The 11,751-nt window shown below is 31.3% G+C and overlaps 1 protein-coding gene across 1 annotated transcript; it reads left to right on the forward strand.

Moving 5' to 3' along the window:
• Window positions 1-3,428: 3,428 nt before the first annotated feature.
• Window positions 3,429-5,242, forward strand: LOC121211300 (thiosulfate sulfurtransferase 16, chloroplastic). The gene is made up of 6 exons (XM_041083973.1): window positions 3,429-4,144; window positions 4,243-4,353; window positions 4,451-4,524; window positions 4,624-4,694; window positions 4,781-4,834; window positions 4,930-5,242. Exons 1-6 carry the CDS (start codon window positions 3,969-3,971, stop codon window positions 4,999-5,001), a joined length of 558 nt encoding a protein of 185 aa, XP_040939907.1. The 5' UTR covers window positions 3,429-3,968; the 3' UTR covers window positions 5,002-5,242.
• The last annotated feature ends 6,509 nt before the right edge of the window (window positions 5,243-11,751 follow it).

Raw genomic sequence — 11,751 nt, forward strand, 5'->3', positions numbered from 1 at the left:
GACTAACTTTTTTATACCTTCATGTGTATAGTTTTTAGTCAATTTAGTCCTTATTATAAAATATGATTGTCTAAAAGAACTTTTTAAAATTGAAGTGACAATTGGATCATTTTGTGTAATAAAATTATAATTTTGTTAACATTTTGACAAAAAAAGTTTAAGTACATTAGTGGGAAAAGCGCTATGGTTAGGGAGCTAATTTTTCATTTAAGCCTTCTATCAACCAAACACCAAAATTAACATTTCAACCAAATGAATTAAATAGGGTTGTGTAATATAACCGACATTATACCTCGAATCTAACATTGTCAAAAATTTATTACCGAAGTAGTCTTACATTCCTTGAACCAAATGCACACTAATAGTAAACATTATACCTCAAATCTAACATTGTCATGATTTTATTACCAAAGTAGTCTTACATTCCTTGAACCAAATGTACTCTAATAGTAAAATGGTCCTTAAACTATACTCTGATTCCAAATTTTTGCTTAAAGTCTTTTTAGTCATAAGTAGTCCCTAGAGTTTTATTACATCACATGTTTTGGCTCAAAATGTAACCGCTTTAAAAAGACATGTGACACTTTTAATAAATAAAATTGTGACACGTGACATAATTTGATCATGTCATCACTGAGGTGGCTTTTATATTATTGAGATAAAAAAAATGATAGTAAATGGAGCTTTAAAAGTAATCTATAGAAAATTGGTAAAAACAAAATTTTCATTTCTTCATTTTCATTCTCAGACACCTAAACTTTTGTTGGGATCTAGTATAGTAATATTGCCAAATGTACTTGTTATTTTTCAAATAAATTGTAAATTTCATCATTCTTATTAATATCTTTTATATAATGTCTTCAATAGTTTTTGCACACAAAGTAAAATGAAAGCAAATATTAATTTATTGATTATCTAACATTTAACTAATATTAAGTTGTATTATATGATTAGTCATAATACGAGAAGCAAAAGAGAAGCCATAATTGTTACTAAAGGGGTTCAAGATATTTTCATAAAATATACATGTTCGCATGGGCCCGACCTACTTTTAACAAGGTATTTGTAAATTCTGAATAATCTTGATTACCAAAATTTAGGAAAAATAAAATAAGTAAATAATTTATATTAGTAGATAATCTAAATGGTCTATAGTCTAATCGAAATTGAGCAAAATGATTAAAAGACTATGATATCATCTATCAAATCCAATTACAGAGATACATTGTCTTGGTAATCGAAGTAGATGACTTATAAAAGATAGAGATATAAATATAATTATCAAGACTAACAGTACATCGGATAAGACCCAAGTAAAATAAATTTTAAAACTTTTGAAACCTTCTACTCGATTCTATAGGGATCCGGCCCTTCTTAGAACTTTTAGAGCCTTTTTGGGGGCTTCCGAGACCTTCTCGCACGTTCTAAATCTTTTCAGAACCATATGGAAACCGTTGGACACCTTCCACTCGAATTGGGCTCATTTTTCATTACCTGAGGGGGCCGCCTTGGACCCTTGGTGATCATTCACGCCTTTAGTGGCATTTGTCCACATCCATGTGCTAACTCCTGCACTTAGGTGGCCTGCTTCACACCCTTGGGTGCATTGCCCACTGATGGACTGTAATAGCTACATGTTGTTTTAAACTTAAAATTTCCCTAGAAAAAAAATATAAAGCTCTAATTCGTACGCCAATATCTTCCCCTAACAACTCTCCTTCGACCTTTTCGCACTAAATAATCACCTAATTACATTTCTTTTTTTTAATGGCAAAAAGTTTCCCATTTTCATGGTAGTAAGCTTCAAGCACGACTCATCTTCATGTGTTGTTCAAGGTTCAAAAAGCAAAAAAAGAAGAGAAAAATGAAGAAAAAAAGTTAAAGAAATTGCGGAAGAAGAGGAGTTAAAAGCCCATAAAGGATCATAGGGATGACGATTTGCAAACAAAGAAGATTGCAAAGAGTTTTTTGTCTATTGCTTCAAATTTCAACAAGAAATTTCCAACAATGGAGGCAAAAACATATGCTTAAAAAGATGAAAAATGGTGGTGGGTAAACTGGATTTCCATTGGAGAGCCTATTGAGAGAAGATCGTATGATATAGATCCAAGTGTTTCATCTGATTATCCAAGATACTCATTTGATGAAAAAAGTTTAAGAGTTTGGTAATGAAAATTAATAAATGTATTTTTTTTTGTTTTTACCAATTTTTTATGAAACATATTCTTAAAATTTGATTTTATTATCATTTGAATAATATAAAAGCCACTTTAATAATGAAATATTCAAATTATATTACATGTGGTGCTTTTATTTATCCGAAGTGTCAGATTTTTTTAATGGTGAATTATATTTTGAATCAAAACATACTGTAAAATAAAATTTTTAAGAACTACTTAAGATAAAAAAAATTCTCAAATTAAGTATAGATCAAGGTCTACTTTATGTTAAAATCTTGTTTATATGCCCGAAAAGTATAAAATTTATTTATATAAATTGATCAAATCTAAAAACTTTTTAATCTTATAAAAAGAAAATAATTTTTGTGATGATTTTAACTCTTGGGTGGTGTTGAAAAAAGAGAAATTGATTACATATATAGCAAGACATCAATTTTTTTTTTGTTTTCTCGTGCATTTGGGGTGTTTGTGCTTGAATTGAGCATTTGATGGTAATAGATATATTCATGTATCAAGTAGAATTGGGTTTTGGTTAAGCATTGAAAAAATTTTAAGCTAGATCAATATGTTTGGATTCAGTTAAAAGAAAGATTTTAAAATTTATTAAGTTCAATTATATAAAAATGTTAAAATTTAGATTCAGTTTGGTCTGCTCATCTTAAATTTTTTATATAATTTTAAAAACATAATATATTAAAAACATTAAAAACATTAAAATAAATATTTTTCAACAAATTGAAAATAAATTTTAAAAATGTATACTTAATAACGCTAATATAGATGTAACTTGGCAAGCAAATGTCTTTAACATAGTAGTAAAATTAACAATAAAATAAAAATTATATAATATCCAAATAATAATAACAAAATAGTAGTAACATAATAATAAAATGTCAGTAAAACAATAAAAAATACAAAAAAATAACATTTTTTTATAAATTAAAATCGAACCAAAAAAACTTCATTTTTTTTAAATGGGCTTTATTTTTTTACTCAAATCCTTTTTTTTTTTTTGGATATATGTTGTTATCTAAACTTTCCTATTTTCCGGAAAAGCTTTGATTTCTTCGGGGTGGGTGGATTGGTAAATCGGTCTTATTTGATTTGTATACGAGTGGCACTCGTTTGTTTTTTGATAATTTCATTTCATCCAAAAGAAAGCAAAGTTTTGGTACAACAAAGCATATAATGATAAAGTATTCTTATTTGGGCCTACTACATATTTAAGATGACTAACTCATTCAAGATGGAGGCCTAATGGGATCCAACCCCTTTAGCACTAGTGCTTCTAGGTTTGAGCCTTAGAAAGTTGAGATTTTTGAATAAAATTATTTTATTTTTTTAAAACGAAATTTTCAAGATTTTATTCATAATTTAGGGTTTAGCTAGTGGCCTCCTTTGGATGGCTTGTATTGTGAACCAATGAGAGAAGAATCTGGTATTGGAGTTTGGGTTGATATTCCCACGTGTACAAGGCGACTGCCAGACATTGAGATATGTGCAAAGGGATAAAATATATGAAAATGAAAGAAACCACCACTTCTTTTTGGTGACGGTTTCAAACTTATCCATGCAATTGCAAATGTCGGTATATGTCATCGCCACCATGTCAATCCCTTTGTATTTATCTAAGAACCCTCCAACCGATTACTCAACTGCCAAACCTTTCGTGGCATCCATTCCCCTCTCTTTTCACCTCATATTTCATCAATTACCCAATCACCCTTTCACCTTTAAAACCAATCCCCCATTATACATTCCAATGCAACTTCCCCACACATACCAACCATGGAAGCAACCTCACTTCTTTCTTCATCTTCTTCCTTCGCCCTCTCTTTCCTTCCTTCACCTCTTTCTTCTCCAGATCTCCACCACAAGTCTCTTGTCTTCAGGGGCATGTTTCCAGTTACTGTAAACCCGCAGACATGTTCAACAGCTGTTGTCCGCAGAAAGTTGAGCTTCTGGTAAGGACGACACCCTGTGAAACTTTTTGTTCTTCTTTCCTTTGCTATTTTGGAAACTACTTGAATTTGATTAGTGTTTTTTTTTTCTGCATGTGAAGTACAAAGGCAGTTCTTGGAGGAAATGTGCATGTAACAGGAGTTCCTACTTCTGTCCCTGTAAGAGTAGCACACGAGCTTCATCAAGCTGGGCATCGATATTTGGATGTTAGGTACTTCTTTCTGTTTTAATCGAATCTTAAAAACTCCCAATTGTTACAGAGCAAATGGCTTCAATTATTATTAGCACATGATGAGATATTTTTGTAGGACTCCTGAAGAGTTCAGTGCAGGGCATGTCCCTGGGGCCATTAACATCCCTTACATGTACAAAGTTGGATCAGGTTGGTTGGTTGCTTAATACGGTGGCAAGCGTGGCTTGATGAGATTTTCGTTTGCCTTTCAACTGATTTAGCTCCTGAAATTTTGTTGTTTGCTTGCAGGAATGGCAAAAAACCCCAGTTTTGTAGCTGAAGTATCATCACATTTAGGAAAATATGATGAAATTATTGTTGTGGGTTCCTGTTTCTAATTTAACTCAAAACCCTTTTTTGTTTTTCTATGTCCATTTTGATGTTAAAAATGGGGTGGTTATGGCAGGGATGTCAACTTGGGAAACGGTCTCTGATGGCAGCCACCGAGCTTCTAGCTGCTGTGAGAACATAAAATTTATCATCCTTCAATCTACATGTAGAAGATGGGTAAAAGTTAATTACAACTTGTGTACCATTAATTAATTCCTTTTGCAGGGCTTTACTGCAGTTACTGACATTGCCGGAGGGTACGCGGCGTGGACTCAGAATGGGCTTCCAACGGAATGATGATGATGATGTTGGAGGCAGGGAATAAAGTTGGTGATACAATAATAAAGCATGGAAGACAGAGAACTAGAAAGATCTCAAGTGTAAAGAAAAAAAAATGTCGCATATTAGTGTAGTTGGCAGCCACAGAATGACCAGGAAGTATGTGAATGTGAATGTGACTGTTTCGTTGTTGTTCTGTATGGAAAAGGAAGCAAAGAAACATACAAATAATAGATGAATGGAACCAGTGAATTTTGTACATAAAAATCTCTTCTTTGCTATCGAGACAAATCTCACTTGTCATGTTATTAAAATTTTCTTGTGTGATGGAGGGCCAAAGCTAAAAGAAAATTTTGTATTAAAATGAATATTTTTTTTTAAAATGTTGTTGAAAAATTAATATTTAAGAGGGATTAAAGTTGTAGTTAAGGATAAGTCTCTGCCTGAACCTGTAAAGAAGCCAGAACTCGTAAATTCAGGTTTTGATAGTTGAAAATTTAAAAGTCTTAAAATGGTGACAATTTAAACAAGCAACATACAGCATAGAGAAGCCTGGTTAAGATGCAAGCAATGGGGCTCCTGGCGTTTGTAATTGAACAAGCACAAATAGGACTCGTCTGGCTACAGGTCAGGGAATCGTGGTTCATGCCAGGCATTCCTTAGCAATGGCAGATATTGCTTCATCGTCATTTTCCTCTAACCATCCAGCAAAATGCGGAGACGTGGAGAAATGACGAAGAGGAAAATCAGAGTAGGTTCTAGAAAAAGTTTGTGCGAGGTGATAAAAATAAACTGATTAGAAATTAACAAATGTTTCAAGGCGTGTATTAATATTGCTTTCTTTAAGTATCTATTCACCCCACCTATATTATGGTGTGCAAAAGAGTTATCGGCAAATGAACTTTGAGGATACAATAAAGTCCAATGATTGTATACGTTTTGCACTGGCGAAAACAATCTACTGAGCACTGAGCGGAGTATAGTAAGGATATCAATTTCTATAAAGAATTCCTACAGTAATTATTTATAAAACAATTTAGGAATATAAAATATGGTGGGAGATCATAAAGAATTTTTTTTTTTTTTGTCATGCAAATGAAACTTCACTCCTATTTATAGGAGGTCTCATGTCTTTTCATAGAAACATAACTGCCTAAATGGATAAATCATTTGTTAATAATCAAGTGACATCACTTTTGGTTCCTTATAACTTTTCATTTACAACTATTGGAACACTATATATATATTGGAAATGTTCTAACAATCTCTCCTCATTTTCAAAATATTTTAGATTTTAATCATCTTAAAAATCAATTGCATAAATGAAGGTGTCTTACAATTGAACTTTCACTTAGTGAAAACATGTTAAAGTTAATCGAAATTACATGATAGATATGCTTTGAACTAGTTATTCCATTTGATTAACAGAACACATCCACACAATGATTTCAAAATCAGTCAATGCACAATATCTAGGGCCACTATTATGGTCATGTGTTTGTAACCTCTTTTCATGAGTACTATCAGAGCCAAGCCCTTGAGCTCCTAGAAGCGGTCACACTTCTACTCACATAAGTAGATCCCATTAAGAGTATCCTTGTAATTATAACACTCTAACATATTTATGTTATGAGTCTATTACCAGTATAGTACACATCCTTCCTCTTATTATTACGGGTACCTAACACTTAATACCTTGGAATGATATATTATATATTATTTTATAGTGTTAGCAGTAATATACTTATTATGTACTTTGTCTCATTGAACTCAAAACTTGACATTATATCAAGCGTTGAGTTGAGTTTCCATCATGGGTAACTTAAATATTATATAGGCTTGTACCTCATTCCTAAATTTCCAAAATTTTCAACATAGTTGTGTTAATTATCCATACCACATGGTGAAATTTTATATTTATTTGTGTTTTGAAAATTCACAAAACCAACATCCTTACCATGTTCAATTACATTTTCTTTCACCAAATAATGCTATCAAGGATATCCTTTCTACTATTGCCAAATTACAGTGATCACTTTATCTTTTATTATCATGACGATTTCATATTTGACTACTTTAATTATTTCTTAATATCCAAGAAATTAATTTCATAATCATCAAATATATGAAACTATACATCATGTCTTTTTCACAGAGTTAGTTGTTGTAAAGAAGCCTTAAATTTCTTAGTCAAACTAGACAACATATTTACTACTTGTCATAGCTTCTTTTCAAATTCAGTACATAACTTTAAATTTTTTTCATTCATAGTCAAATAACATTATTTTTCTCAACACACCTTATATATACAAGGGTGTAACATATATAGTCATATTAAAGGACCATCAATTGTCCAATCGACTATAAAATCACATATTTATTCACCCTTCACCATGGATATTATCAATTATTTTCTGACTATGATTAAAATCATGTCTATCACCTAAATGGGTTAAATAACATTCATATTATTATTTCGTACTCATAAGATTTTTGATTCATGACTTCCAAAATAAATTTCAAAATTTACTACATCTCAAAAATTTATAAAATCATGAGTTTATAGATCATATCTAAGTCATATAAAAACCACTTACACCATCATAAATATGCACAGTGTGATCTCGATTTCAAAATATAACTATCACGTTATATATATTCACTAGGAAACTTCATGCCAGAATAGTGATCTTATTATACAAGCCAATGCTTTCCACTAGTCCACATTAATTAGAAAAATTAACCACACATATGCATATGACTTATTTCATTTCTAGTCAAAACTACTTCTAATCCAAATTTCATAACATAGAAAAAAATGTGCAGGCATATATAAAACTCATTTAGCTTAAGGTTATTTAGCAAAAACAACAACCAAAATTATTTATATTTTATAGTCATTTACAAACTTTCATTTTTAGCAATGAAAATAATATCAATATCATCCAAATACTAGTTACTGATATCATGATTTGAATAAACAAGTAATTTCACATCTTAAGTTAAATATATATCAAAAAAAAGAAAGAATGAAGGTTTCACTCACAAATTAGATGGAACGAGTTATATTTCAATTCTTCTAACTTACTTTCTATTTATAAAGCATTGATAGGTGTCTAAGTGATTCTTTAAAAAGATGTCACTTTTTAAGTTACACTTTTTGGTTTCAAGAAACTATTTACCCAACCTTTTAAATGTATTCGTTGGACCTAGTAACGTGACATTTTGATTTGGGAAGGCTCACCCGAATGGTCATAATGCTTCTGTTAAATAGAAACATGCTTAACTAATTTTTAAATAAAGCCATCACAATTCAAAATAAAAGTAACTTTTCGATCCATTAATCGACCCTTTCCCAAACATACATTTTCATTCTATCTTTTCCATTCATTCTTTCTTTTTTGCATGATATATAACATATATTATATAATTTTATACTAATCAAAATTATGCAAAAAATCATGCATAAAATGAACTAGCATTTAAATTTTTTCGTCAAGTAATTAATGCATGAGACACACATATTTTGCATAATGTAATCCAATAAACACATAACAATTAAAATTTAAATCATGCAATAATAGTAAAACAATAAATTTGGCATATCATTTATTGTGATAAAGATTTATTTTAAATCAAAATTTGACAAGATCTTTGGCCTTGATGCAACCCTATTTTTCGATATCCATCCTCATAGTAACATGTTTGTAGTGGCATGTAAACTTATGGTGAACAGACAAGCCGTCTTTAATTTCTCATAAATTAAGAAAATAAAACCTTAAAATTTTTTGTGTGTGGGGATAAAAATAAACTTATAAGAAATTAACGAAGGCTTCAAAGTGTGTATCAATATCACTTTCTTTAAGATTCTATTCTCCCTCACCTATATTACGGTGTGCTAAAAAGTTACTAGCGAATAAACTTCGAGGATACAATGAAACCTAATGACTGTCTACATTTTGCACTGACGAAAGCAATCAACTGAGCACTAACCGAGCATAGCAAGGATATCAATTTCTAAAAAAAATTCTACAGTAATTCTTTATAGAAAAATTTAGGAATATAAAAGATGGTGGGACATCAAAAATAAACTTTTTTTTTTATATTTATGGATTATCATGCAAATGAAACTTCACTTCTATTTAAAGGAGGTCTTATGTCTCTTCATAGGGACATAACTACTCAAATGGATAATCATATCTTTAGCAATAAACATAATTATTCAATAGATATTTACTTGAATAATTATGACAATTTGTTAATAACCAAGTAACATAACATTTGGTTACTTATAATTTTTATTTGCAACTATTGGAACACTATATATATTTTGAAAATGTTCTAATAGAAAACAAGTGTGATGGCATGCGATAATGGTGGGCACAAAAAGAGGCTCAGAAGGGTGAGAGTTACTGTGGTTGTTGTGATTGTAGAAAGAAAGTCGCAGAGAGAATTTTAGAGAGTTAAATTTGTCAAAACATCAAAAAGTCCCCCAATGAAACTTTGAATCTTCTATTTATAGCCTTTCCAAATAGTTATCACCAAAGAACGATTATAAAACAAGTATCATATTTTATAGGACGTAAGAGAGATTCTGGGTTAATTTACAATATGTGGATAATGAGCGTGAATGAAATCAATTCATGTTACTTGTAGTGAGTAATAGAAAAAAGTAATGAAGATAATGGAAGTAATTGTAGTTTCAGAGAAGTTATGCTCATGTAAGTCATTGTGGCAAAGAGAGTGATACTTGCAAACTTAAGTGGAAGTGTCATGCGGCTAGAACTTAAGTTTGGCAAACCGCGCAACCTTAGACTTTTTTTAGGTTCAAATTCGTCTGAGTCATCATAACATTCGAAAGATGATAATTCTAGGCAGATGAGCAATGGCAATGGCAGGTATTGCTTCATTTGTCATTTTTCTCTAACCAAAAAGCATTTGCCATCTTTTTTGGCCATAACTTTTAATACAAAGTTTGGTTATACATAAAAATCCCTACGCTAACACCAATCCTAGTAACTAACTCAATTGTAGCACCAACATACTTGCATGCATGGAATAATTTGGAACACAAATCTTCATTCACCATGCAAATATTGAAACTATACTTACAAAATAGACCAAATTCGAAGGAAAAGTTGTTGGTTTAACAGAGAACTAACAGAAGCATAGAAAATAAAAATGGAAAGGATGATTGAATTTATTAACCAAGTAGTCATTATATAATGTCCCAAGTAACAAACTCAACCAAAGTTTAGTTTCCTACTCCCACTAACAAGCTAACAACACCTAGCTTCCTACTTCTAGTAACAAGCTAACAACTCCCACTAACCAAATCTCCCTAGGACTTAGTCATAATAAAAAACTTTGCAGCCTTTGAGATACTAACATTTTCCTCCTGACTCAAGTGTTGTAGGCACCAAGTTTACTCCTAAGAAACTCAAATTGACTAACATGAAAATATCTGCAATAAAACCAGTTTCTTTAACTTTTTAAGTATTCATCTTCTATGAATTCCTTCTCAGCTAGTGCAACTTCAAGAGTTGCCTCTAATTATTTCCTAGCCTACAATTCCATCTTTAGATCATCTAAATCAAAATTCCACAATTCAAAATTATCACCAACTGCTCCAGAAAAGTCATAAGAGTGGCTAGAGTGTCGCCCCTTCCTCCAAGGTCTTGTGTTGTCACTATACTTGTGATTAACACCATTTATGGTTTGATTAACGATATTCTCATAGCCAATAATTCTTTTTTCAATTTTGCATTTTGCATTGAAAGCCTGATCAACTTACCAACTAAATTCTTAAACTCAAAAGCAGCTACAAATGTCAACTATTTTGCATATGAAGCTTCTTTAACCAACTTTTGATTTGGGAAACATAACTCGTTGTTCTCTTCTGAAAGTTGCACTTGTTCCAGTTTTAGTTTTTCACTCTCGATCTGCTGAGGTTGAATCCTTTTTCGTAGCTCATCAAGATGTTCTTCATATATTTCATGTGCAGAAGATGATAACTTATCATCAGAGAGAGATGTCAATTGCTGATCCAAGATAGTTACCTTTGCATACAATTCCTAATCATCAGAACACTTATTTTATAGTTGTTCTTACAGGATACCATTATCTGTCAGTTTTATCTCAAGCTCAAAACTATTTTCATTACATTGTGTCATTAATTTCACAATTGTTTGTTGCATTTCAATAAATGATGCATTAGAAATTGAAGCTTTCCCATCTCAATTACGTGTTTCCCTAAAGCCCTCATTTGATTCCTTTTTTCTTGAATCTTTCTTTCTAAATTTTGAAGTTGAGATTTCAAGCTAGTACGATCATTTGTAAACTGGTCCAACAAGTATTTCAGGGTACTGAGCTAAATGTAATCTCTCCAGCAAGCACCTTAACTTGTTCAGCAAGAAGGTCTATTTGATCTGATGTCATTCCTTCCTAACACTTGGATGCCACTTGCTCATCCTCGAGTGGACTTAATGAGAAACTCTTCTTTTGTATCTTGATCCTAAACAATTCATTGCCATTAGAGTCAATGATCATACACTTTTCTTCTTCAAACATCACCTTGAATCCCTTCTCTACCAATTGCCCTACACTCAACAAATTTTGATCAATCGCAGGTGCAAACAAAACATCTGAAATCAACTTAGTTCCAACACAACTCTCTATTGCTACTATGCCTTTTCCCTTCACTTCTAGGTAAGGGTGAGCAAAACTCGATTCTACTCAAAAAAACTAAAAAAATTCAAATTTTGAGTT

The sequence above is a fragment of the Gossypium hirsutum genome, chromosome A12 (genome assembly GCF_007990345.1).
Source record: "Gossypium hirsutum isolate 1008001.06 chromosome A12, Gossypium_hirsutum_v2.1, whole genome shotgun sequence".
Taxonomy (NCBI): domain Eukaryota; kingdom Viridiplantae; phylum Streptophyta; class Magnoliopsida; order Malvales; family Malvaceae; genus Gossypium; species Gossypium hirsutum.

What these genes read in the sequence shown, in the direction of transcription:
- LOC121211300 (XM_041083973.1), top strand. Translation starts at nt 3,969, where the DNA reads ATGGAAGCAACCTCACTTCTTTCTTCATCTTCTTCCTTCGCCCTCTCT. An exon ending in CGCAGAAAGTTGAGCTTCTG is followed by an intron (nt 4,145 to 4,242) that starts GTAAGGACGACA and finishes CTGCATGTGAAG; the next exon opens with TACAAAGGCAGTTCTTGGAG. An exon ending in CCACCGAGCTTCTAGCTGCT is followed by an intron (nt 4,835 to 4,929) that starts GTGAGAACATAA and finishes TTCCTTTTGCAG; the next exon opens with GGCTTTACTGCAGTTACTGA.